Source organism: Limanda limanda, chromosome 21, assembly GCF_963576545.1.
Source record: "Limanda limanda chromosome 21, fLimLim1.1, whole genome shotgun sequence".
Taxonomy (NCBI): domain Eukaryota; kingdom Metazoa; phylum Chordata; class Actinopteri; order Pleuronectiformes; family Pleuronectidae; genus Limanda; species Limanda limanda.
Genome location: NC_083656.1, coordinates 14,915,113 through 14,942,996, shown reverse-complemented (window position 1 = coordinate 14,942,996; position 27,884 = coordinate 14,915,113). Strand labels below are relative to the sequence as shown.

Genomic DNA, 27,884 nt, shown 5'->3' with positions numbered 1-27,884 from the left:
GCCATAAAAGTGATCACTCTGTCTTGTACAAAAAGTAGATTGATAATATCTAGACTCGATAATATAATCAAATAATATAATTGCAGTGTATTCCAATACATTGTAAGGGCGTGTTTGTAGAGTTTACCCTAATAAAGTGAATATCAGTTTCAGTATTTCCTTCTAAAGTCACCTGTCGTCAGTTGTGACAATATTCAATACAATGTCCAAAAACATCAAAGATTCAGTGTTTGGCTCAAAGTATTGATAAGCCTCATTCAGACTAAAATAGAAGTCAACTCCAAAACAGTGCTGTTAGCTGTTGAAGTAGCAATCACACATAGTTACATTACAGACAACTATTTTATTAAACTATGAATATTAATTTAACACCTTCAGGAAAGCAAGTTCATTCATGAGCTTCAAAACAGCAGCTGACAAAACATTTTATGGAGCTTCCGATTGTCAATATGAGTTTCCAAAATTAAAGGGGAATTTATTTTTTATTTCCAGCTAAAAAAATTCAAAATTCATTCTGCAGCCTGAAAACAGAAGCTGACAAAACAGATCATAATGAAATGGAATTTCTAAAAGAATAATACAAAACTTATATCTTTCTAGGAAAATCCCTGAATAAATGGAGAATTCAAAAACACTGAGGCCAGTATATCGTTGTAACGCTGCTGGCAGGTCCGGCCCAGTGGACACAGGAGCTGATGTGATGAGTCATGTCTGTGGAATCTCCCACCGTGGCCTCTCATTGGTCCACAGGCTGTTTATCCCACACCGAGCATGATGGGTCAGCGTCTCGTGATCCCAGAGCTGCGTCTGTGTGATAGCGAAGCTTCAGGGAATGAAAGTGCCTGATGCTCCGTAGCATAGTTGTTGTTTTGTCTGTAGAGCTTTTAGGGCTGATGTCTCTCTCTCTCCCTCTCTCTCTTTTATATGCACAAATTCTAGACTGTATATAAAGAAGAACGTCTCTCTACTTCCTCCCATTATCCAGAAATGAAGCCAACGCTGCCATCTTACACATTTGGAGCTAGAGACATTACTTTGTTTTTTGAACTTCCTACAATGACAAAAACATCTTTGAGAAAAGTTGATCTGACTTTGGTCCGTGTCTCTTTCACCAACATGGAGGAGGCAGGGTTTATGCAGCCAGCCACCAGGGGGGTGATCGAGACACTTTGGCTTCACTTTTGGAAAGCAATCATGTTGACCATCTTTATATACAGTCTATGATATTAACACACACACAGTTAAAGCTTGTTTAGTCTCTGTATGTCAGATTGGCGATCTTTGACAAGACTTACAAGAGTAGACGTTTAAAAAAGATGAAGGGGCCACAGGGACAAAACATGAGTTTTTTACTCCTTATTTTTCTACATTGAACTGAATGTATATTTATTCTTTACAGACACCTGTGTTTGTCACGCAGACGATGGAATAGTTTTTATACAGTTTGTGATAACCACTGAGCTTGATGCCTCTAGACGTGATAAAACAGGCGCCCTGGATTTGACGTCGTCTACCCGTGGTCGCTTGTGCTGCTTTCGTCCAACGCCGAGCGATGAACCCTGCACTTTATCGTGACATTACCTGCTCCAGTCTACTAAGTGTCACTGTGTATTGAATATTTATATGGTTATTGTAAAAATAAATGTTGCTAATGTTTTAGTTTTCATTGAATGTGTCCTGCTTCTTCACATTAACTCCCTTTGACATAGATTTTCGAGAAGTTAAAATAGAAACGGCCTTCTTGTTATATTTAACAGCTCAGCTGACAAAGATCCTAATAAAATGCTCACAGATTTTATCTAGAAATATCATGAAATTCTACTGATGTTGAAAAAAATTGAGGCGACAGTTAAGTATTTTTCCAATGGTACAAACATACTTTATTGTACAATTAATTTATTGGCAAAAAAAAAAACAATCAGACCACCAAAATAACTTAAAAAAGAAAGTAATGAAAATGGAGCAACAGTTATTTTTGCTTTCTCTCAGCAAGCACCAAAATTGTTAACAAGAGGAACAAAAAAAAGTGGTCAAAGATTCCATTTGAATACTAAACAAATATTTAAATAGTCTGATTTCCAGTCTCTTTTTCGGAGAAATGATCAAAACAAAACCATTTTTTTCAGTTGCCATCAGTCTGTACAGCGATTCAGCATGTTTACAACTATATTCATGTACATGAAACATTTCTTCAAAAGGATGGTTTGAATTTCACTCCACAGCCTCCCCAGGGCAAACTGAATGACTGTCTGCAGTGTCTTTTTGCATCACCATAACATCTTTAATACAAAACAAAACATGATTAATCTAATAATTCCTGTAGCTTCAAGTTTTATTTCCAAAAAATAAAATTAAATAATATATCTATATATAAAAGACAGTTTTTCCTTGCTTTTTTCTTATAAAATAAGTCTCAAGATATATTGCCACCTGGTTCTGATGCGTTCCCCCACCCCATACCCAGCAAGCCCAACCTTTTTCAGAAAAATAGTGAGCATGTGAATATTGTCTTCAGTCCTCTCCAGAAAAAGCTAAATGACCAAATTTAAACTCATTTAGATCACACCTCTAATCAACCCCAGTCAACTTCTTCTTCGTGCAGGTTTCACTTGGTAAGTTTTGAGATTGTTCAGGTGCGACTTGTTTCGATAACCACCACCCTCCCTAAAACCTTGTCAAAAATACACAGAAAAAGGCGCATTGGTGCTTGTGACCCACTACACCTCATACTGTACCCTTTTAGAAAAAATCTGAATACTGTACAGTAGCTCAGGAGTACTTTAGATTTTTGTTTTGTTCTTTTTCTTTTTTTTAAACAGATACAGCAAATATCCAACCAAACAAGAAGGGGAACAAAGCAGCAGAAAATAGCTTCTCTGCTCATAAGGTTTTTAAGTATATACAATGTATTTTTTTTTTTTTACACTTCGGACTTTTATTACAAAAACAGTATCTAAGTCCACCATTTCTTACTTTGTACAGTACTAACATTGAATGAAACCTTGTGGCTGAGAAGCCGTCATGAGGGAGGAAGGACAGAAAAGACGACTGAAGGGGAAATCGTCATGGTTGAGGATACAGGCAGGATTTACTTTAAACGTCTTCAGCCCCAAAAACAAAAGTCGACCGACCACTTTCCCATGTCACAGTTCATAAACAGGGTTTTAATATATGTACACGCACAACCTGCTGAACAATGACCAGCTGAAAACGGAGGTACAATACTCCCCCGGCTAAACCATCAGGCATCAACAGTTCACCCCTCATATTTAATTTTTTCCGGGAGTGGTGTCAGGGAAAGGAAGGTGTGCACATTCATAGGCAAACTGAAGATGGAGGGTAGAGAGGTGGCCCATAGGTTAAAATATCTCTATCTGCTCTGCAGATCTGGCCACCGGTTGCAGAAAAATGTGACCAAACCCACCATTAGTGTCACCCCCCGTAAAACACTGTTATGGTTGAATTCAAACCTATAGACCATGACAAAAATTAAAAGAGGAAAGTCGTCACAAATCAAACTGCATTAAACGCAACCTTCCACCCACCCACCACTTAAAATACATAAAATAAATTCTTTGTATTTGATTTGTTGCAGTTGTTGTAAAATGTACATTGCTTTGAGAGAAGGCTGTAACGGAAGATATGTCAATGCTTGTTTCATGATCCCCCCCCTCCCCCAAAAAATTATAAATTCAGAAATAAAATATACTTACTCTCTGCAAAATAGATACAATCATGACTGGGTATTTGAGGAGGAAAACAAAACGATAAAAAAGGTACATCGTGTCATTTCAGTTTAATTTTTAGCCACATTTAAAATCTTAAAAATATTCATAAAAAGGCAAAATTCTCAGTCCCCAAAAATATTGTGTCGTAGACTTGAGGAAGAAATATCTTCAACCTGAAACACTGCCCTTCCACCTTTTGTACACAATTGGCAAAAATATATAGATATATATTAACAGCAATAACTTACCATTGTTTAATTTATTCATTTATTGACTTCTAGGATTGATCTCCCATAAGAAGGAAGCTTCAGTTCTTATTTATACATCACAAAAATATTTAAATAAAAAATAAAAACTTCTAAAACCCCAAAGCCGTAGTCCCGTCTTGCTCTCCTTTCGTGGCAGTTTGTTATTTGGGGCAACTCCTCAGAGCATCAAGACAGAAAGACAACATGGAGCCAAGGCTACATCAGGTCTAAACTGTTGTGGTTAATGTTCGCTCCCAACTCCTGGTTGTTGTTGTTACCGCTGTTGTTATTATTCCCCCCCAAAATGTCTGACTGTCCGCCCTGTCCACCGTGCATCCCTGTCATCCCACTCAACTGGGACATGATGGAGTTCTGGTCAGAGCTGAACTGACTGGGATCACCTGAACCACCCGGCTGCTGCTGAGGTAACACTTGCTGCTGGGGTTGTGGAGGTTGGGGCAACGCCATGCCGGGGTGATGTTGGTTTAAGTGGCCCGGGTGGGGCGAGCCAGTCTGGGTCTGCGGAGAGATGCGATGAGGCGAGGGCTGGGGCTGAGGTTGGGACGAGGGCTGCATGCGCGGGGACGGGCTCGAGTGGGGGGGCTGCGACTGCGGCCTCGGCGAGGGCTGAGGCGACCTCACCTGACTGCTGAGGGAGCCTGGACCCTGGAGGTGGTGGGGAGACTGGGCCATCTGCTGCTGAGGACTCATGGGACTGCTGTGATGGGCAGGAGAGCCGCCCCCGAGGTGTTGCTGCTGCAGCAGCCTCTGGTGGATGTTCTGGTGGAGCATGCTTTGAGTCGTCTGTGGCAGCGGGGGTCCACCCCCCCCTCCACCTTGCTGTTGTTGTCCCTGCCCTGGGCCGACTTGTCCAGCCTGCAGTGGAGGTCCTCCAGGTCCTCCTCCTCCACTGGGCCCTCCGTCTTGTCCTTGGAGTCCACCCATTGGATTTTGCTGCTGCTGCTGCAGCTGCTGTTGTTGTTGTTGTTGTTGTTGCTGTTGTTGTTGCTGCTGCTGCATCTGCATCTGGAGCCTTTGCTGGAGCGCTGCAGCCACTTGTGACATGGTGCTGGGGTAGCCTTGCTGCTGGCCCGGCTGTCCTGGCGCCCCCTGTGGGCCTCCTGGTTGCTGCTGGGGTCCCCCTACACCTCCACCACCTGGCTGGGGTTGGGAAGAGGGGGGTATCCCTGGCTGACCCTGGCCAGGCTGCATGAAGCCTTGCTGGCCTTGCTGCTGCTGAAGTCCTTGAGGCTGCTGGAACTGCCCATGGTTTCCCATCTGTTGCTGCTGCTGCTGCTGTTGTTGTTGTTGTTGCTGCTGCTGCTGCTGCTGTTGCAGATGTCTTCTCATCATCAACATCTCTCTGAACTGTGTGGTCATGGTGCCTTGTTGCCCTCCTTGCATTGCTCCCTGTTGTTGTTGTTGTTGCTGCTGTTGTTGTTGCAATGCAGCCATTTGCTGTTGCTGGAGATTCCCAGGCAACATTGGGCGCTGTTGTTGCTGCTGCTGCTGCTGCTGCTGCTGCTGCTGCTGTTGTTGTTGTTGTTGTTGTTGTTGTAACTGCTGCAGCTGAGCCATGGTGGGCATATTTCCTCCTTGTGCTCCGCCCTGAACCATGTTTATCCCTGGCTGGCCTGCCTGGTTCACATTAACTTGTGGTTGTCCTTCCATGTTAGGGAGCTGGTTAGCCCCAGGTCCTCCTACACCCGGAAGCCCTCCAGGAGCACCTTGGAAACCCGCACTGTAAGGGTTCGCTTGTGGAGGCCCTCCTGGTCCTCCAGGACCCCCCTGGACACCTTGATATCTTGCTGCTCTTTGCCTGATGAAAGCAGCCATGAGAGTTGGGTTGGAACGAAGGATGCTGAGGACTTGCTGCTGTTGAACAGGAGAGCTTGGGGAGCGCAGAGTTCGCAGGAGGTCTTGTAGAGCTGCCTGGGGTAAATTTCCTGTTCCAGCTGCACCTGCTATCTGAGTAGGCGCCCCAGCCGCCCCCCCTGGTACACCCATTACCTGCATCATCCCACGGTTTCCAGGTTGAGGTTGCTGCTGATTCATCGGCTGCTGCGGAACAGCTCCTGGCTGCTGCGGTGCCATGTGACCCATCATGACTGACCGTTGTTGAGGGTTCATGGCCGGCCCCCCAGGCCCCCACTGCTGGTTTGTTGGCTGGAGTTTTCCACCGCCTGCCTGCTGAGCTTGCTGGAGCTGCTGCTGAACTTGAGGGGGCAACTGCGTCTGAGGGCCACCTTGCTGCATTCCTGCTAGCATTCCCTGCTGCTGGGGGTCTAACATAGTCCTTCCAACAACTCCCTGAGCCTGTGGGGGCATGCCTTGGGCCCCAATGTGGGGCATGCCCATCTGGACCTGGGCGTTCGGGTGGTGAGGATGTGAGGGCATCATGCCACCCTGACCCAAGCCACGGATCTGGGCTTGGGCCTGGGCCATCTGTCTCTGGGTCTCTGCTAGGCGCTGAATTTTTAGGGCCGTCTCTACAGCAGCCAAAGGGGGGCCTTGCTGTTGGCCTTGTACAGGCATGGGACCTTGTCCTTGATTGGGTTGCTGCTGCTGCTGCTGCTGCTGCTGGGGTGGGGTGGCTGGGCCAAGTCCAGGTTTGCCCAGTGACTGGTGGAGAGGAGAGGCTCCAGGAGGTCTGGGGTTGTACGGAGGCAAGCCACCAGGGTGCTGTGGCTTCTGAAGCTGCTGGACATTTGGAGGCTGCTGCTGGAGCTGAGGCATCATCTGCTGCTGAGGAGAATTCATCACCCCCCCTCCACCTCCTCCACCCACCTGCTGAAACTGATGCAGATGGTGTTGAGGGGGCATGGCACCGCCTTGCTGTGAAACTTGCTGTTGCTGGCCTGGAACTCCCATTCCCCCCATCCCCACTCCCTGCTGCTGTTGCAGTGCAGGCATGTTCCCCTGGGTGGGCGTCTGTGGGGTAGGAGGCTGAGTGCCCACAGAGGTAGGGGTTCCAGGACCAGTTCCTCCATTGTTTGCTCCTGGAGAGGGTAATCCATTGCCCCCAGGAGCTCCTCCAGGAGCAGACTGGCCCACTCTCTGCATGCTGGCCATCCTCCTCCTTAGCATCTGGGCTTGCTGGAGTCTGTGCTGCAGCTGCTGCTGACGGAGCTTGTGCTTGATGTTTAGGCAGAATGGGACCGGGCACTTGTTCTCCTGACAGTGTTTTGCGTGGTAGCAACAAAGTGCGATGAGCTGCTTGCAGATGGGGCAACCCCCGTTGGTTTTTCTCTTGCAGCCTTTGGTGTGCTGAACAACCCGTTTCATCTTCTGGCAGGACGGCAGGGAGCAGTTTGCATTTCGACACTGGCAGGCATGGACGAGGGACTGGATGCAGCGCTGGATGCTGAGGCGACGGGAGTCTCCAGGGCTCTGAGTTGTAGCAGCTGCCTGGTTGCTGCTTTCATCGTCCAAACCGAGACCTAACTTCTCCATCTTGTGCACGTGGCCCTTAGTGTTGTAACATGTGATGCAGAGGTCGTAATCCTGTGAGGAATGGCATGGATGAGAAGGTTAGAAATCAATATGTAGCCGGTTTCACAGTAACATCCTACAACATACAAATTTTTGTTTTTTATATTCTTAACATATAGAAATAGTAACGAGACGCACTAAAACAACCCTTCTCTAACTCACCTCACAGACGGTACAGTGGAAGCGTGTCTCCACGTGGTTCTTGCACTCGTTACAAGTGTAGACGAAGCGGTCCTGGCTTTGGTTGTGCAGCTCTACCAACATGCACGTGGAGCTCCACTTGGACCTCCTGAGCGAGCTGAACTCCAGGTGTTTGTCCCTGGCCAATGTCAGGAAAGCATCACGGCCATCCATGAGGTCACACGCCATCAGGGGATCCGGGTCTGAAATGGGGGGCAAGGTGTTTGTGATGGGGGCTGAGCTCAGTCGGATCACAAAGAACACCTAGGACGGGAAAAAGAGGAGAGAAGTCTTTTAAAACAAAATCATCTTTGCGCAAACACTGGTGCCAGAGTTGCAAAAAGTAAAATCTAGAAAATAAAGTCAATAGCTAAGCCATTACATTTTTCACTCCACTCCTACAGTAACATGTGTGATTAGATCCAGGTACTTTAGTAAGTATTTTCTTGTACCTCTTTGTGTTTTTCCATAGTAGCATAGAGTTTCTGTGAAAGGTCATTGCAGACATTCGGCATCCCTGGCTTCTTCTTATTGGCTCGACTCAAGCTGCTCTTGTTCTTACTCGTCTTCTTGTTGTTCTTCTTCTTTGCATTTTTACTGTCGCCTTTTGTTTCCTGCACAAGAAAGGAGGGAGACCATCAGAGATCCTCTACTCAACAAGCTCTTCAGGGCCACGTTGATTTTTCATTGAATTCTTACATCAATACTCTCATTGGAAGTGCTGTTCTCCTCCCTTTTCCTCTCCTCTTCCTCCTGTTCTAGCTCTTTGATGCTCTCCTCCAGCACATTGGGCCAAAAGTCCCCCTCAAAGTAAGGCAACTCATTGGCACTGGTCAAACGATCCTCTGTCGCCTGCTTGAAAACATCCTTTAGGGGTACATTGAAAACAAAGTTAGTGTTTTGCATGGATACAGTTATTTTCAGCAGCTATACCATTGTTTGTACACAGATGTTCTTCAGAAGCTGTGCTGATTGCTATTATGTAGTCTAAACTTAAAAGCTACAAAAAAGAGCTAACATGATGAAATACCATTAAGCGAGAGTAAAGACGATTGCTGCCTCTTTACCTTGAAGTCGTGCACTATCCGCTCTGACACAGCTTTGTCTAACATCTTCTTGTACCATTCCTGAAGACGTTTGGGCTTTGGGATCTTCTGATCTTCAGGGTGACAGTGGAATATGTAGTCATCCCCTTCACTTGGTGGGCAGGCCCAGATGTGGCCAGTGGTGTAGCTGAGGATGACAGACCATAAACAGTGAGCATGAGGAATATAAAGGCTAGCGAAGGTAAGTTTGTGAACAGACTAAAACTACATTCAGGTACTTATTTGTGAGTACCTGAATGGTCAAGACAAAAAATAAAAGCTTTCTTTGAGCAGGAAGACTTACCCCAACTTTCTGACATATTCCAAGTACCCGAGGAGGATTTCATGGTAAACCGCTGTTCTTAGAGTACGAGGCTTAAAGAAGTGTACACTGTCCAGGTAGGAGATGTATACTCGCCTGAGTGGATGAAAGTAAATATAAATACATGCACAAATATCACAACTGCCTAAACTTGTGATGATCTAATTTTCAAGCGACAAATGGCCCATGAATAATAAAATATACTAATGCTGTCCTTACCTCTGGTTGGGCTGAGGACAGTCGGATCCGTACTCTTGAACGTGCATACCAAAGAAGCAGACATCTGCGCCATCAATGTCCTCAAATGCAAAAAGGGCTTTTGTCCTGTATGGGAAAGACTCCGACATCTCTCCGCTGTCCACAAATCTGAAGGCGAAAACAAGGGTGTGTCAATTTACCAAATGTAAACTCTAACAAGTAATACGCTTGTGTGTCACCTTCTTGGCATTCAAGATTTTAACAGTGGGAAAATTCTATACGCTAAAACAATTTTGCAATTATCTTGTAGAAAACACAAACGTCTAGTTTAAGTTTGACTGTTCTTAATTCCTGTACCTAGACTTCATGCCTGGTTTGACCTCCACCATTTTATCAGAGACATGGACGACCCGAATGAAGACTTCTCCGGACTCCGGGTGACTCATGCGCTTTAAGAAGTCGTTCACTCTCGTCTCCAGGAAATAGCCCAACTTTGTCTGGGGCAACCCTGTGTGGGAGAAAGCCAGAGAAACAGTTTAGTCTAGGTAGTATCATAACAATTGTAAAAACAGCAGTGGTAAATATGACTTAAAGCTACATATGAAGAACCTGATTCCCTTATCTGTATATGTGATGTCCTGTGCACAGCCAGACAAATCAGAAAGTAACCAAACTGGCATGTCACTGGAAAATGTATCAAAAGTATAATTCTGTTTGGAATAATTTTTTGATAACAAGAGGATAATTAGAGGCCTGAATCAGTAAATGGTGACAGCATGAGATTAAAATGTGACAGTAGTCTCATGAGGGGGTGACATTAGGATTAGACTCAGAATCAGTAGGGGTGTGCGATATTAGGAAAAAATGCGATATCAATAACGTTGTTTAATATCACAATGACAATATGACTTGCGCTAAATAAACAGTCCCTGGCTATGGACGAAGAGACCACAGACAGCTCCACAGCCGGGAGAAGGTGCACAGCCCGGTCACAGCACCACCAAGTCTGGGGCACACACCAGGTACACACACAGCAGCAAGTTATTTTTTTACAGTCTTCAGCAGATCTGTCAGTAATTCACCACTCCTCTGTGTCTCATCATCATTCTCGTCTAGGGATGAGCCATTGCCAGGCCCAGCCCTGATTCTTCCTGTGCCGACTGCGTCAAACCAAACTGAGCACTCCCCGCTTAATCCTCCATCTCCATACTTCTACAAAGTTTATAAAGTCTATTGTTTTTACCCAGACTGAGTTTACACATGTGCGCGATCACACTATTTGTTTGTGAGCGTGTGTGTGTGAGTGAGTGAAAGAGAGAAACAGAGAGCTCGTACCGTGAGCTTGCACATCGTTAAATCAACAATTACGATATTATCATAGACGATATATATCGCACACCCCAAACAGTCATTATGAAATAATAAACCAGTGTGCTTCATGAGTATATTCAAGTACAAAACAGGACATTGTGATTAACCGGAATAGAAGCATTGTCACTTACGTTTGGAAGAATACTTGTTTTCTTTCCTCGTTTTATTTGTCTTCTTTAGGCAGCCATCACACACAAAACTGAGATACAGCAAAGAGAAACATGGTTAAATCAGTAAAATTACATAATAGAAGATAAAGATCACTGGGAATGACTGGAATACGGAAAAGCTACTCACCCCGATGGCCAGATTGTTTCATGGTGCAGGACACAGATCTGGTGCATCCTGCGGCCGCAGTCCAAACATTCAACAAGGCTGAAAACAATGATATAAAATAAAAATTACATGTTGAAGCCCTTGAAAGAAAATCATTATTTTCTTCTTTCTCAAAGCAAATTTGTGACATTAGCAGGCTGTTAACTTACAGTTCAGGGTCCAGTGTGTCATTCTTCTTCTTCTCAAACTGCTCCTTGTTAATCGATCTAAAATTACAAGGGAGTGCGTCAAAAACAAAAATAAGGAAATTGTCAAGACATGCTAGGTAAAGCATTTAGTTTCAAATTCATCAGGCTTTTATGCACAATTTCAAATAAAATGTAGTGCCATCAGCATCTTTACTGAAGCATTCATTGCAGCCAAAATGCCACAGTCGAATCGGCCATAGGCTGTGATGCTAACCAAAACAGTCACTAAGGTTATGTGTGGCATTGGAGTTAAAACTTTATATATGGGGGAAAAAAAGAAATCTCATCTAGGCTGAGAATCACTTACGAGTAAAACTAATTTGAATTTTCTTTTTACTTAGGAGTAAAGTCAATTGTTATGTGGCATTATCTTCTTTTGCACAAAGCTTTTACTATTAGGTAGTAAGTATTAGGAAAATGCAGTAATACTTACGTCTGTGTCTGGGTGGGGTCATCGCCCAGGGAAACAGTCTCCCCCTGGATCTCGTTGAAACACTTCTCGCAAAAGTGGTACCTGTTAGCAACAAGCCCAAATTTTGGTGAACTACACCGTTCCCCCGCAGCACAGTCAATCACAGACAGCGCACGGGAGGGCAGTCATCAAATGGTACAGGATATGGGCACGGCAGGGTGCCACAAGCGGAGCAAGCAGGAAGTAGGAGCGCAGGACAGCAGGAAGTCGTCATCGGAAAAGCCAGTCAAATTTTTGAGGGGTGAGGGTGACAGGATGGGGGGTGGGTTTTGGAGGTGCATGGTTGGTCAAGGCAAAAGCAAGCCAATGTTGACATCACAGCCATTGGAAGGGAGGACAGACAAGTCATATGGACCAGGAACAGGACGAGACAAAAACACAGCAGAAAGCCGAGGCAGAGCACAGATTAGCAATTTGGACACGACAGGATGAGCAACAACCACCATCACAGCAAACAGAGCAGGAGCAGAGTCAACGGGAGAAGGGGACGGGAGCAGGACGTTGTCGCACAAGACATCATACAGACAACGAACAAATATGAACAAATAAGCACAGACAACTGCTTTGCTGTCTATTCAAGCAGTTCATTTTAACGTATGTCCTTTCACATTCCAGTAAGGCTCTTATTGGTGTGTCTAAGACCGAGGACAGGGAATGAATATCAAAAGAAGTAATGTGAACTTTATACATTAACAAAGTCACGGGTCAACATATTGGCACAAGCCCTTTATTCCTTAAAAAAAAGGCAAATTTGTGGAGTCTTCAAAATAGGAATACCTCAATTTGCTCCAGAGAAACAAAACAATTGGTTTGTATGTATCAACTAATACTTGCTTTTTTAAAGATGCGTTTAATGAAACGATGAACAGCTTAAAGAATGTGAGGAGAGGGCAGACTGTTAAAATGCCAGTGCATCAGGAACGACATGAAGGAATAAAAATGGGGGAAATGAAGTGAGGGGAAGCATTTAGGGAAATCAATTTCATAAAAGCTACACTGGTAAAATAAATTCTAATATCTACCTCATATTCAATTTAACATCATATTATTACATGGGTGTTTCCCTCCCATCATACCTGTTCTGGTAGCTGAAGTAAGCAGCATCTCGGGGAATAGTGCATAGCTGCTTTCCATAGCAGCACAGTGTCTGAGGAGAGAACTCCAACTGATGGACAGAAACAAAGAAATAGGTAAGAATATGTTTATCTCTTCGTCATCAGCAATAGCTATTTCAGTGACACCCAACTACACTGATCAAGAGTAAACAGACCGAATAAGTTAGTGGTAGACGTTACTGATAGATGTTACGATACCAATATCAGCTTCGGAAATGCCTCAGATATTGCGGAAAATGTCAGGGCAGACATTTGCGAGTATGCCAATCTATTACCGATCTGATACCACGTCTTTTAAGTATATTTGTTGTGACAACTATATCAATGTATTATTTCAGTAATTTTTACTGGTATCGGCTCGACACGTGGTATCGGCCAATATGCAAAGTCCTGGTATCGGAATTAGTGTAAGGAAAGGGAAAATGTTATTGGAACATCTTTAAGTACTGAGCTCCCAGTATTCATTTACATTAACCAGCTATACATTTTATTTCTTCAAGTGGAACAAACATGGCTTCCACAACATGTAATACATTTTTTTCTGAAACACAACCTTACATCCACACTGCAGCTGCAAAAACTTCCCCAGTGGAGCTGAACTGAGTTCATTTCTGTTTGGCTTAGTTTCGTTAAAAAACTAATTACAGCTACCTTCAACTTCTACTTTGTTTTGTTTCATTGTCAGAAGTCAAGCTCTTAGCCAGCCTCAATCAGTTGTATTATTTGAGTGCAAAACCAAAAATAGCAGAGTCTAATGAGAGCTGAAATGCGATATGGTGGTGGTATGCCCATGGCCAAATTTAGCTATGAAGCCACTTCACTACTTCCACTTTCAGATGTGAATGAGGGGAGTTAATTTCTTCATCTAAAGCAGTGTTCAACCTTTTCCAGCCCAAGATCACTTTCTAATTCCAAACGTAAGGTGTGATCTTCCCCCCTGATATCTTCCAAATAAACCACATAGGGTCATATTTATATTTTTTTGCCATTTCTGTTAAAGGCTGAATGTACGAGCATAAATATAAATTGCAGTTGTGCAACTTATCTATTGAATGCACAATATTCACATTAATATCAATTCATATTTACAGCATCTGTTCATATGCAGGTCTTCATACTGTGATTCCTGAATCCTGACCATATAGTTTAGGACATAATCCAACTTGTATTGATGGAAATGCAGTTGTTTTTTAAACATAAGATCAACCCATAACAACATTAATTTCCCATCTCCACCCATTTAGCCAGTTCTGCAGCACACTGACTCACCTTCCTGCCACAACAGTAGCCGAGGCTCTGCATGACTGGGTCGATCTCCTGCTCGAAAACCTCAGCCAGCTTGGAGCAGTACTTGTACACTCTGGATGTTTTACGGTTGTACAGCCACGCGTTGTTGAACATCAGCCAAATGTCCTCCACGTACTGCCAGGGATCCTGGTACTGACCTACAGCCAAAACACAAAGGGTGGCATGATGGATTAAGAAGACTTTCAAGACTAATGATAGTCACCTTTAAAATGGGTAAGAAAAACAGGATCGACCTGGAGTCTGATGTGCCGTTTCCATCCATGTGAAAAAGAAAATAATGATTTTTTTTAAAAGCAACTCACATGAAGCAAAACGTATCTTTAGCCCTTACTACACAAAATTACTTCCTTTTGGAATTCGGGATAACTCTGGTCGGTTTAACATATGCCGTATAAAAAATCTTCGATGGTTAGTTGTAGCACTTAATTATTAATAACCATGATGATTTGGTTGATGCTGGACCTTATCTATCTATCTATCTATCTATCTATTTATGCACAGGCGCAGCGAGCAACCTCTGCTTTATATTGTAAAAACATGGTGGAGGGAGCAGCAGCGTGAGAGCTGTAAGTGCAGGGGAGCTGCTGGTGCTCTGGCCTGAGCTGGAAAATGCTAGCATCCACCATCGCCGAATTGCATGTGTTGCATGCAATGCTGTTATTCTGTCATGATTCTGACGTTTGGGGTCTACACTTAATGTAATGAGGAGTAAACCTCCTCTTCTCCCTCCTGATGAATAATTACAATATTGTCATTGATAATAAATATATCATTCAAATTTTTTTACATTTTCAGTTGATAATAATACTGACAACCATAATTTAGGACACGATAATTGTGTTATTCACACTGTTTCATCTCTATTTTGAATCATACAAAGAAAGTTATTATTGGGGTCCCCTATGTTTCCCCGGAATTAGAAACAAATACTAACCAGTGTCCAGCTTTCGCTTGATTGTTGATAAGTCCATGGGGCTCTTCACTATGTCAAAGTAGTCCTGCAAGATCAAAAGGTAAATGTGTGAAAACCTCTGTGAGTTAATGGCATAAACAAGTAAAGCAAGACGAGCTGCAGTATCAGTAAGGAGACAATGGACTTCTTCTTAAGTTGATAGGAAGAACGTACACAATTCTAAACCCTGACAAGGAGAGTGCCGTTTATACATGGCAGAAGAACAAAAAGACTTGAGCAGGGGTTACATACGGGTATGCACAGCAGCTGTGGGTCAACGGGCATTCTGAATGGCAGCGACTCTGGATCTTGACGGTATAGTGATTCCAGAGTCGGCATCAGGGCCTGTCGAAGCTCCTCAGGTTTGAAAACTGGGAGGAGAGAAGGTCAGAGAAGGAAAATCAAAAAGTTGTAAAAGTTATACTACTTCCATTAACCATTTGTATTCCATGACACAAAAAAACTACATTTAGATCAACAACAACATACAGAGAAATGATCAAATATTGCATATATGGTCCAGATGTTTATGTATTCCAGTAAAAAGCAAGTCCTCCTTACTCTTCTTTTTCGCCGAGGCTTGTTGTACAGCTGAATCTGACGTATCCTCTTCCTCTTTCACCTCCTTCTTAATCTCTGGTTTCCTGTCTTCCGTCTTCACAATGGACATCTGCATTGTTGATGATGTATCCATAGAAGCACCTTTACCTCCTTCTCCACAGCACTCCTCCTTTTTCAGCTCTGATTTGATGGGCTTTTCCTCCGATTTGAAGTTGCTGAGCTTCCCTCCTTTGGAGCAGCTGCCGGCATCGCTCTCGTCCTCCTCATCCTGCTGCTTGATCTCCATTTTGGAGTCGAGGTTGTTGTCTGAGTGCGGCTGCTGGGAGGAAGTGTCCTGGCTGCTGACAGAGGCCGGAGTCAGGGCCTGACTATCCACAGGGAATGAACCCTTTTGGGACAACTAGGAAAAGAAATAGGCGAACATGACAGGGATAAATGAAGGGAACAAACAATTAAATGACAAGAAGATACACAGGAAAATCAGTCTGATTCAAAGATAATACAGTCAACAACTTAAGTCTCTTGATAGTTCTGAGGTCTGCCCTCTACAGGAATCCTCTAGTACCATGCGCTGTACCTAAGTATATGAACGATAACGTTCACTATGCAACTGGCTTTCTATGAATACGTTTAATTAAACATCAAGTATATCAGGGCCTTACTGGTACAGCATGGCTGTATCATGTGATCAATTGTTTGATCACATGAAAAAAAACAAGTTATACATAGAAAGGCAAGAGTGAAAGATAATCATGGGGGACATGAGTTACTGTTACAGGATCAATGGAAAATGTGTAATAAGATGAACTGGTCCTGATATTAAAGTTCATGATGCTAAACTCTCACTGACCGGAGTGCGAGGCAGCTGAGCACCATGCTGCGATGAGTTGGAGGCGTGTCCCGGGTGAGACGGAGTGGTCGAACCAGCTGACCCTATATGTTGCTGCTGGAGGGACTTGTTAGAGCCCGGGCCCTGGCTAAGTTGGTTTTGCTGGGGCGTCGGGGGTGGAGCCAGCTGTGATGCATTTGGGGTGTGTGGCTGTGGCGTCTGGGACCCAGCTAGTCTGGGGGGTGTCTGGTGAGGGGTAGGGGATCGGCTGTGAGCAGGTGAGGGCGAGCTGACGCGCATGGCTCCCAAATGGGGGATGGAGTTGGGCTGTTGGTTCGTGTGAGTTGGAGTCATTGAGGAAGGAGGGGCTCCGGCAGTTAAGTTGGGACCTCCACTACCCACGCTCTGGGGGCCCATTGGCCCCACTGAGGAGACGCCACTGTTACCGCCAGCTGAACCGGGCTGCGCTAGAGGGCTAGCAACTGGAAGAGAAGGAGGAGTGCCCATCTGCGTCTGTGGAAAGACAAGGATGACGATAGAAGGGGTACACATTAGCAGGGTGAATAAAAAGGTGTAATTCAAGAGGGTGAATTGGTAGGCTATGACTTCATAACATTACTGCCCAAGAGAGAGAATATCTCAGTAGTTCAACTTTTTCTTTGAACCCGGGAACATATTTGGGAACATTAAGAGAATTCCTGAGAAGCATTTCCTTCTGAAGTGCCTTCTAATACTCTCTGATAACCAAATAACTATCATGGTGTGTGGTACTGCATCACTGACTGGTCAAACACTATTATGATATTTCCAAAACCAAATGATTGATATATAATAAAAATTTGGGTGCTTCAAAATCCACTTAATCTATAGATTAGTAACTCTAGGCCACCTTACCTGTTGCATGCCTGCCTGTGTGCCGGGCTGGGCCATACCGGGCTGAGCTGTACCAACACCTGGTCCTGAGCCAGGGAACTGCCCCTGCGGCAGATACTGGTTCTGTATCTGGTTGACATTGGGTTGTGCCATCCTGGATCCAACCAGTCCGATCTACATATGTAAAAGGGCATAGATAGGGTTCTTTAATAAATTCTGCTGAGCAGTTTGAATGGTTGGTATAATTATCTCCTAGTTTAAATTGTTTTAATATGAAAAAAACATTATAACAAGTGATACATGGTGTGTTCATTACAGACCTGGTTGCCTGATGCTCCCATTGGTAGTGGAGGCGTGGACCTCTGGCCCATGGACGGCATTCCCATCTGATTGAACTGATTCATACCTGAAAAAACACAATGACAGTTATGATACAACACAGAGCGTTTCATGTTGAAACTAATGTAGTATTTTTGTGTTTGGATCCTTTACTTATATATACATATTGCAATTATAGTGATTACCCCATGTTCAAAAGTGTAATGCAGTGTCAAATCCAGAGTAAAAACATATCACATGCCTACAGTCTTACTATAAACCATTCATATGACAACATTTATTGTCTCTTTACCTGGACCTTGCATCCTGTTGACCATCTGATTTGGTCCAGTCGGTCGCACCAGAGATGGGTCAGGGAGGGGACCGTCTATATAAACAGAGGCAGGAAATTAAGAAAATCAAGTTGTCATCTGTGCAAAGGATAGAAGGAGACGAGGAACTGCCCTAACCAAGCATGTGGAGAGGTTTGTATAAACTGTGGAATGTTTCGTCCTTTTCCCAATTTGTTTGTTTGTTTGTTTGGGAAAGATCATTGGCATTTGGACACGTAAGGAAAAAAACATTATATCGTCAAATGAAAAGCAAAAGTAAAAGGAATGAAAAGGAATTGGGATACACGATAACTTGTCAAAAGTTTCTTGGTAATAAATATAGCAACTAAAAGTGATGTATACAAGCTAGAGCTGATCGTTAGAAAAACCTGAATTCATATTTATGTTCCTGGATAAATGTGCCGTTGCTTCTTCTGCAAGAGAGAAGTAACAAAAAACTAAACGTTGTGTGATAATCTATGGGAAGTTCTTCTCTTCTGTGTGTGTCTGCTTGTCTGTGTCACTCACAAAGAGCACTTGTATTTAGTTATAAATCAATAGTGTCGGATCGTGAATCCAGATCATTCCGGTCATTTTAACCTGGAGGTCCTGGCTATGCATGTCTCTTGTTGTGTGTAGCAGGTGATCTACATGTGCAAATGTTTAAATGCGTGCCCCATAAACTCTAAAGCAAATCAACATACAAAAAATAAACTTCAATACTGTTCAGGTCCTTATAACTTGTGATTTGTGCCTGTGTTTATTGATTAAGTGTAAAGTGAGCACAGACAGGAAACTTTGAAAGGGTAAAAGACGACTGGATCTTTAAAGGGGACATATTATGAAAATTCCACTTTTGTAGTGCTTCTACAGTTTATTTGGGTATCTGGCATGTCTACCGACCCAAAAACTCTAAACTCCCAAAAAACAACTCCCGCGATCTGTTATGGTTTCTCTATCAGTAGATTCCTAAAGATCACAATTTGTACTGTGGATCATGATATTGTGCGTTAAAAGGGTTGTGTGGGGATATTTCAGTAACATTCGCCGCTACTAATCAAATGCATGAGCTTAGATACAAAACAATGCTGAAATATCACAATGTCCCTCTCCATCTGATTAAATTATCATTCACATGAATGTGTGCTGCTGAGAATAACATTAGCTGAATATACTGCATGTCCACTCACTTGAAGGCAGTCCAGTGGAGGGCTGACCCAAGCCGGCAGGCCCGATGCCCAGGCCCTGCTTCTGAAGCCGGGTCCTCCTCTTCTCTTCCAGCTCCTTCTGGATCTTATAGATCTTCTCTGCTAATAGGTGATAGTACTCAGCCTGTCAACAAGAGGGTAAACAGAAGAAAGGGGTTAAAAATCCAAAAGAATATTAGCCAAAAAACAAAAATACTGCTATTATATCTACTCCTGCAAACTAATTAGATTTTCAAGTTTAATAAATAATGAACAATAACAAATTAGCACCAGGGATTACATATAAAGCCAGTCATAATTTATGAGTCCCCCCAGGATTTGAATCCAGGTCCTTTGATGAGACAAATCTTTATACACTGCAGTAAACATAACCTGGTAATTCACGAGTCAGGCTCATGTGCTCTAGGTTTGCAGCCACATCCTGTTATGGCATATGAGCTCAGAATTTGTATTTAACTTTTGAAACCAACAGAATGACTTATTAGCTGGCTATAGCTGCAAAATGAAGGGTTTCTAAAGGGTTCCTCCTTTCGGAGCAATGCACTGAGCTAAAAGATAGAGTGAGAAACTTACTCGACTATTGGCTGACTCATACATGTCCCCCTCAACTTTTCTGGCATAGGCCACCAGGTTCTCCATCCGCCGGTCCTTGAGGGCAGCGGGGTCTGGAGTCGGAAAAATGGCCTGAACACTGGACGGGTGATCAAAAAAGAGAAGGACAGAAAAATGAGGAGGAAAGGGGGAAAAGGAGGAGAACAGATATTTAATTACTGACGCCATCACAGTAAAATAACTTCTTAAACAGAACATGTTTGTGTTGATATGGCATCTTAACCCTTAAATCCCTCAAGTGATCATTTGAGCGATTTTCTGTGTGGATATAAGTTCATGTCTACTACTGCAGTTTTTACGTAGTGCGTAAAAATCTGTCTTCAGGACATGCACCGTCATAGTCTGAGAGTTTTTGTGAGTAAGAAAACATTAATGTTCTTCAGCACAAATATGGTTCAGTTAATTGCTAGATATAAGCTGTGTATTCTGTTGCAGCTGTGGAATAAATATTTTTTTGACTTACTAACAAGCATGCCAACGTTATAAAACATTAAGAGGCCCACACTGGTGATGCAATTTTTGAACCCATAAAGACCTGAAGCAACATATAAACCCTTAAGACTGGGTGCGAAGTTTGCGTGCTTCTCCCGACAATGTCATTTCAAGACTTTGACTGATGAAATACATCGAGATTTGCTGAAATTGTCACAGGAGGGGTTAAGTGCATTATGTGAAATGTAGTTTGTTGTTATTTTTTGTTAGCGTTTTTTGTCACGTTTCAGACAATAAGCAAGAGGAGCGATAATGAGTTTAACCGATAAATACAATGAAAATTACAAGATTCAGACCTATATGTTTGTTTCATGTCTGTCTGTTTCAGAAGCTTAGAAAGTTTGACAAAACTTGGCAAATCTGTGAGCTCTTCAGAAAACACGGATGGGTGTCTTGAAAGAATGCTTAGGTCTTAATGGGTTAAATACTTAATGTGTATTGTTTGAAAGAGATCACTTGTATTAATAGTATAATAAAATACACCAAAACAAATATGATAGTGTACCGTGGAAACAAAAATTTGAAGTTCTTGTTTCGCACTTACAGTTTGTGTACCAAATGGTTTCGTAGGTCCTGTGTGATGTCCTCATGCCAGCTTTTCCTCATGCCTGCAGCAGAGGGCGGGGCTGCTGTGGGTAAGGAGCCGACCCCACCAACATCATTCATCAGACTGGGGGAGAGGGATGGGAGGAGCTTTAATGATTAACTTATTGAAGACATGGATGAGTGCCTCGGTCAGATGAAGAATTCAATAAAATGGTGGAAATGAGCGTTAATTGCTTCTAATTAGTCAGACGATAATTAAGTTATTGTCTTTGAGTTCGTCCTCACCCTTGGCTGGTCACATTCAGGTGCATCATGGTATCCTGTAGAAGGTTGGCTTGTTGGCTCTGAGATGCAGATCCCACACCTCCATTGACTCCCATGGGATTTGTACCTACACATGTAAAAAGACATACGTTTTTATTCCCAAAACCCTGCTCTGGATTTTGTGCCTTCTTTGAGTTTCATAAAAATAAAAAGCATATTCTTGAGGCACAGCTTCAACAGGGTTCCTTTTTCTACCTTGTGTCTTTTGAAAGCTTATTTTTATGGGTATTTTTCATAGCTGACAATAAGTACCTACTGAAAGGCCACTTGAAGCATCTTATTCTGTGTGTGAGGAGGAAAGCAAGAAAAAACAAATGCTAACTAACCCATTGGATTCAGAGACCTCATGCCGGTCTGGCCATGCAGGCCTTGGTTGGACATGTTGGGTTGGGCAGTCTGAACTTGGACCTGGTTGCCCTGGTAGGTGAGGCCCAGGGCGGCGTAGGCTCTTTCTATGGAGCTTGGGTCAATCTGGCTCGGTGGGTTGAGGTTCGGCGCACTTGGCTGGCCACCGGCTACAGCCCCAAGAGAGCTGCCCAGACCTGCACTGGCCGCACTGAGTAGAGCTGTGGGAACATGACGAGAAGAGAGCAAGGGTTTATAACACATCTGATCTGCTTGATGATATTCTTCAAAAACTATTTAATAAAACAACATTTGCTTAAGAGCATGTGCCTGAATATTATGCATAACTTATGGCAAAAAGATGCTGCAAATTATACTGTAAATACTGCATAAAGTCAATTCAGCATAAAGTAGACCACGGCAATAATAGCATCACAAATATGAATAGGAATTTATACACCTACAAAGTCACATAGAATAAGTCAAATTGATGATGTGTAACATTGACTCGATATGACAACATCATTAAGATGTACAGTAAAGAGTCAGCAACAGGAGTGTAACAGTATAGCATTGTTTGGTCAGATACAGACACTCACACTGAGGGTTCCTCTTGTCCCCAGCGTTCTTCAGTGGCAGGCAGACGGGACAGTCGTGCCGCGTGCAGTTCTTCCAATGAGAGATGATCTGCCTCGATGATGCACAGTGTGCAACTGAGGATGAAAAGGGGGGGGGGACAAAAAGAGATGAGAAACACAGAGTTACGATAGGAGGGTAACAAGTGAAGTCAACAAGTCAAGAAACTAGACTAAAAATACGTGGCTAGAAACCATGAGGAAATCTGGTGTTTGTTTCGTTTGATTGTTTTTATGAGAACACCAAAAACAGAAACTATTAAATCTAATTCAACTTAGCGTTTGGTTAGCCAAAGTAGGACATGCACTTATGCCTTCAATGCACCTGCTCAACATTAAATTGGGTAACATCTACATTCATTAGGAGCAAACCAGCCAGAACAGTGTAAACACAAAACCCCATGACGGAGCATGCAAGATGAACAGAGCGCTACTAAACCGAGTAGAAATGCAATCACACTGTTGGTTCAGAAAAAACTGCACTGGCAAGTCCATTGTATTAAAAGATTATGTCACCTGATACAACGATTAAATGCTTTTTGACAAGCAAAATTGAGTTCTAAGGGACAACAGCATCTTTCATTATTTACCTATATAATTTGTCCCACTATTTCATAATGAACCAAACTCTAAATCTATAAGTTTTATACCATCCTCAACTTGTAAAACTCAGCATAATACTGGTCTTCTCTGTGTACCTGTCAGTCAGGTGCTGCATGTGTGCGTGTAGAGGAACTGCCACACAACTGTAACAAGGCTGCCTGCTTGTCCAACACAGGGACACATTATACCAATAAACTGAGTGCAGGAGCTTGTGGCATCCCTTCTACTCACCCTGACAGGACTTGCCAGCTTGGCAGTGAGTCATGTGATTGAGAACGTTCTTCATTGTGCGGCAGTGAGGAAGGTTGCACTGTCGCACTTCACCGTTGGCCTGTTCTCTCCGCTGACACTTGTGTGCGTGGAGCAGGAGTACCAGTTGCTGCTGGATTAGCTTGCGCTTCTCCGGGTCAGCTGTGGGGGGTGCACCAGCTGCAGCAGATGCTGCAGAAACCTGTGAACCAGGACCAGCTAGACCTGCCTGAGCGTTGGGCACCATCCCCGGGGCCCCTCCCACAGGTGCACCAGAGGGACCGCCCACACCTGCCTGTGACTGCTGGGAGCCCTGGAAAGTAAAGTGGGAGGGAATAAGAAGAAGTAACATGGATGAGACAAAGAGTGAACCAACAAGAATTGGGAGAAGGTGAGTAAGAAGTGAGGGGGTGAGAGGAGGAGGATAATAAGTAGAGATTAAGGGGTGGTGACTTTACAGTAAGAGGAGAGTTCAACAAAGAAGATCGGGTCAAATGGAAGGAAGCACATGTTGAGATTTTTGTATTTTTTTAAATGAAAAACATGTTGTATTTAGTTTGTACTTGCTCCCTACCATAGCAGCCATTCCTTGCAGGGGCTGGTTCTTCTTGTCTACATTGAACGGGGCCAGGCTGTTGGCCATGGGGCCCTTGTTCTGGAGCTGAGGGCCCAGCCCTGCGCCTCCCAGACCTTGATTCCCCTGACCCGCATACGGACCTCCGAAAGGACCCCCTGGGTTCCCCATCATTCCCATCTAGCAGCAAAAAGGAAAAGAAGAATTATTCGAATAACCCATGTCGTTGAAACCACATTTCACTGATGGTATTAGAGACAGCATTTGAACTGCACATGTACCCTTATTGTGTTCTGTCTCCCAAACTCATCTAAGGTGTTAAACAAGTAGGATCTGTGGATACTTCCTCAAGCAACAAACTAGTAGAGTCTGTGTTAATGGCACACTTTCATCTCACGAAAGTCAAAAGTATGTTAAAAAATGTCTGTTTACCACTTGCATTTCCTATTGCTCACAGGCAGATAAGACACAAACCACGTAATAGAAGCAATGCACTTCTCAATCAGTTCACCAGGTAATTGCATCCAGCAATATGCAGTAAAGTCATTAGCAAATCATCTATAACATATAGAAATCATGATTTAACATTCCACAGCAGGAACAGCACACAGCACTCTGTGACAACAATCTCACATTAATATTTCCCCTTTTCTCCCTGCACACTGAAGAGGTTATTTAAACTTAAAACGCAAATTAACTCCTCATCATTTTCCCTGTCACTTTCCTCTGCTCCTGACGTCACCTTCGCAAGTTAAGAGACATTTCGGTTTAATCGCTCTCTATGCCTAACCTGCACACATCAATTGAACAACATTAGCCTTTGACAGCAGCATTTTACTGTCACTCTTGTAGGTCTGTAAATCACATAATCAGATCATTGTTTTTGCTAATTCAACTACAATAATAAGCCTAAATGTGCTGTGTATTGCCTTAGTGATACTAGAATACATAAATGGATGAAGACAATTCATTGGTGTGCCGTAGTTAAAGAAAACATAACAACAAAATACAATTTGTGAATAGGTTTTGCACATAACATTTTTGTTGTATATGGTCTTAACGTACATTCAATCACCATTCATTTAAAAATTTGCTGCCACAAATCTATTAATAACTGAATTTACTCAATCCTGAAACTTAATAAATATTTCCTTGAATAATTAAGTAGAGAACCTAAGCTTGTCTTACTTTGTCAATGAAGCCATTGGAAAATATTAAGGTTTTTGACCATTTACTGAAAGATAATGCAAGTTATGCAAATACTGCTTTGAAATATAGGATACAATTTCCACCAATGACAACTTTCTTGTTTCAGATAAATTCCATCACATTTTAATAAAAACAACATGAAATGGTGGATAGGGAATATTAAAAGATGTCAAAAGGAAGAAGGAAATATTTCAATACACCTTACCTTGTTCATTGCTCCAGGCTGCTGGCCTCTCATCCCGACCTGTCCACCAGCTCCCTGCTGTTGTAGCGTCTCAGCCAACAGGTTGCTGTTGCCGCCCATCCCCTGATTCCCAAAGCCCATCCTAGGGGAGCCATTCATCACCTGGTTCCCAATCATTCCTGGCTGCTGCTGTCCATTATTGCCTTTCTGCTGTGCTCCCATCATGGCCCTGCTCATGCCACCCATCATTCCAGCTGCCGCATTCTGTTGTTGCTGCATCATGCTGGCCTGCTGTTGAGGGGAGAGGTGCTGCTGCTGCCCCATCATTTGCTGAGGTCCTTGACCAGGGGATGCTTTCATGTTCGCCAAGTGTTGCCCCATGGCAGTGGGACCTCCTTGGCTGCCCATGGTTCCTTGGTGTCCTTGTTGGACTGAAGTGGGCGCCCCTGCCCGCAAAAGCTCGGACAGCTGTTTGTGCTTGGCCACCGCATCCTGGCCTCCAACACCCCCTCCAGGGCCAAGACCGAGACCCATTCCTCCTGACCCTCCACCGCCTCCTCCAGGACCGAGCCCTCCAGGTCCTCCTCCCAGAGATGTGTGCAGTTGGTTGAGGTCCCCGCCATTGACCAGTCCCGATTCATTGGAGCTGATGAGCTCATCTGGAAGGTCATGCTCCAACTCAAAGAGTGAGCCGAAATCTGAAATGGAGAAATAATGGAAAGGTTAGCAAGAGGAGACAAGGAGATAGGAGATACAGTGAGGAAAGTATGAGGAGGAAAATAAGGGCCAGAGCCATGTGAAGCCATAATAATCCTTTATTTTTTCAGCATGACTGGGTAAAAATGAAATTGCATGCTTGACATTGGAATCAAAAACCATTAAAAGCATTTTTTCAGGTGTATAGACAGTTTTCAACAAGTTGCTGAGCACAAAACAAATGACACCAAAAGTAGAGTTGAAATCCATAAGAACTTGCAGGTCGTATATGTGGACACCCGTGTGGCTGCATGCACAAAAATAAAGTGAGGCCAACAAGTCCACGACGACCAGTGGTCTCAGACTTTTGCAAACATAAATGCCTAACCTGGTCTGCGTGCACACAGACCCCTTGCCCGCTAAATAACAGTACAACTACAAAACAGAGAGACAGGTCAGTGAGACACTCACACAGCAGTGTCTCAGACTGAAGTCTCTAAATCCAACAGCACATTTAAGCAATCAAGAAAGATACACAACTGACATCATGAAACTTTAAAAAGGGCATCAAGACCAAAGTCCACACACACCCATATTTCTCAAACTAAAGATGAAATGTCGTGATTTCAGTTCTTCCGATAATCTGTTTGTTATAACACAGTAAGGAACAAAATACTGTCTAACTCGCTCAGACAACATTTATATTAACATAATTACCGATAACATAACTGACTGATGTGGTTCATATCACACAATATTAATAGTTTTGGTTCAGTCCGATTTAGTTAGGAATGAACACATGACAGCTCAGGTCACCTGTCATTTTTCTTCTGTTAAGGATCTGTCCACAATGACAATAATCAGTTGCCACTCTAACTGCCATATTGGAGACATCAGTAGCAACACCAATGTATATTTAAAGAATAGTATGCATAGAACCTGTGCCATTTCTGGTCACATGCTTTTATTTCTCAAATTAACTGTAAACACGCAGCACACCAGTGCCACATATAACCTTAGAAGACAATAAATCTGGATGAAATAAACTGCATCCTCATCCACGGGTCCTTTCCTTGACAGCACTGCACTGATCCTCCAAATAAATCAGGCAAGGTAAACGTGTGCGACGTCTGGGTGGTTTCATGCTAACAGTGGCTTTCCACGGGGGGCTCGCTGTCACTGGGCACCGCTGACACCCTGGATACAGCTGCTGCTTGGGAAAAGGGGTGAATGGCTGCTTCAGTGATCAAATCTAGGTGATCGTTTCGTGCTCGGAGCAGCATTTGACAGGCTAATCTGACTGGCTCCGTTTCGCAGTGGCTGGACATGGCGCTGTCCATGCTCCACAGCTCGGTTCACAGGCCACTGTATTCCAGCTGCTGCCACACGCCATCCACAAACACACACACCAACAATGCGAATTTGAGCTTAACAATCAGTCGGACCTGTGGGCCTAGACCTAGCCTGCCAACAGGGGCTAGCACCGTGGGCCACCTCTGCTTGTGGCTAGCACTTTACACGGTTGCTAAGGTTGTTCGGGAGAGGGTCCGAGTTATGATGGGGCAAAACAACAGATTGTTTCAGACGTGTGAGGCTTCAAAACTCGAGTAACGCGGCGGGGATGCCTGTAGCTAACTGTCAATTTGACACATCTGTAAAACACCCCAAAACTTTATCACAACTTGGCCCGGCCCGGGGCTTATTACGAGCCAGGCTGAAGTGGCCATTAGACACGGGACACTCCAGCTTGTGGACCCACATACGGTGCTCGCTTAGCCGAGGGGCTAACAGCGCTACCTCCGGCTAAAATGGCAGTTAGCATGCGAGCTAGCGAGAGGGGAGCTCCTCTCCGCGTCCGACACACACACTCGCAGCTAGCACGCTAGCGCTAGCGAGCTACGACAAAAACAGAGGAGTAATCCCGCGTCTTCTGCCTCTTCCGAGCGAAGCAGACAGGCAGAAAACCACCGAGTCGGACGAATCCCACCGTAACAAACCATATCATTCACCAATACTCACCGTTTCCATCGCTGGCGGAGGCGGAAAGTGCCGGAGAGGAGAGTTTAGGCCTCTTGGCTGAAGGCGGGCCAGAGTCCAGAACGTTCTCGGCCATATTTTTTCGAAATAAAAATATATAAAGTCGCCACAGTTGCAGACGTTTTCACGCCGTCACAAGCTCATTCCTCTCCGCGTCCAATATTGCGACTTTTCCCCCTCCTTTAGGGGGACTAAGAGGGGGAAAGTCCCGTGTGCAGATTACTCCTCTTTCCCTGGGTTCGCCTCTCGATTTCAGCCTCGG

At 43.8% G+C, this 27,884-nt stretch overlaps 1 protein-coding gene across 2 annotated transcripts; it reads right to left on the bottom strand.

Annotated features, from left to right (window-relative positions):
• Nucleotides 1-1,908: 1,908 nt before the first annotated feature.
• On the bottom strand, nucleotides 1,909-27,884 carry ep300a (E1A binding protein p300 a). Of its 2 annotated transcripts, none has more exons than XM_061094402.1 (31): nucleotides 27,605-27,884; nucleotides 24,911-25,587; nucleotides 23,497-23,676; nucleotides 22,905-23,235; nucleotides 22,029-22,148; nucleotides 21,417-21,656; nucleotides 21,052-21,157; nucleotides 20,765-20,890; nucleotides 19,690-19,807; nucleotides 19,099-19,240; nucleotides 17,890-17,964; nucleotides 17,579-17,664; nucleotides 17,280-17,432; nucleotides 16,407-16,898; nucleotides 15,557-15,956; nucleotides 15,248-15,366; nucleotides 14,978-15,041; nucleotides 14,005-14,180; nucleotides 12,697-12,785; nucleotides 11,582-11,662; nucleotides 11,110-11,166; nucleotides 10,922-10,999; nucleotides 10,756-10,823; nucleotides 9,611-9,761; nucleotides 9,275-9,421; nucleotides 9,038-9,151; nucleotides 8,716-8,881; nucleotides 8,348-8,515; nucleotides 8,101-8,262; nucleotides 7,631-7,912; nucleotides 1,909-7,480 (listed from the first exon to the last, which is right to left on the bottom strand). In XM_061094402.1, exons 1-31 carry the CDS (start codon nucleotides 27,696-27,698, stop codon nucleotides 4,193-4,195), a joined length of 8,550 nt encoding a protein of 2,849 aa, XP_060950385.1. In that variant the 5' UTR covers nucleotides 27,699-27,884; the 3' UTR covers nucleotides 1,909-4,192. The 2 variants fall into 2 exon arrangements, with proteins under 2 accessions (XP_060950385.1, XP_060950386.1); XM_061094403.1 differs by having other exon boundaries at nucleotides 22,035-22,148.

What these genes read in the sequence shown, in the direction of transcription:
- ep300a (XM_061094402.1), bottom strand. Translation starts at nt 27,698, where the DNA reads ATGGCCGAGAACGTTCTGGACTCTGGCCCGCCTTCAGCCAAGAGGCCT. An exon ending in CTCAGCTGCCTCGCACTCCG is followed by an intron (nt 15,957 to 16,406) that starts GTCAGTGAGAGT and finishes TTCTTTTCCTAG; the next exon opens with TTGTCCCAAAAGGGTTCATT. An exon ending in TACTTCAGCTACCAGAACAG is followed by an intron (nt 11,663 to 12,696) that starts GTATGATGGGAG and finishes TGTTGCTAACAG; the next exon opens with GTACCACTTTTGCGAGAAGT.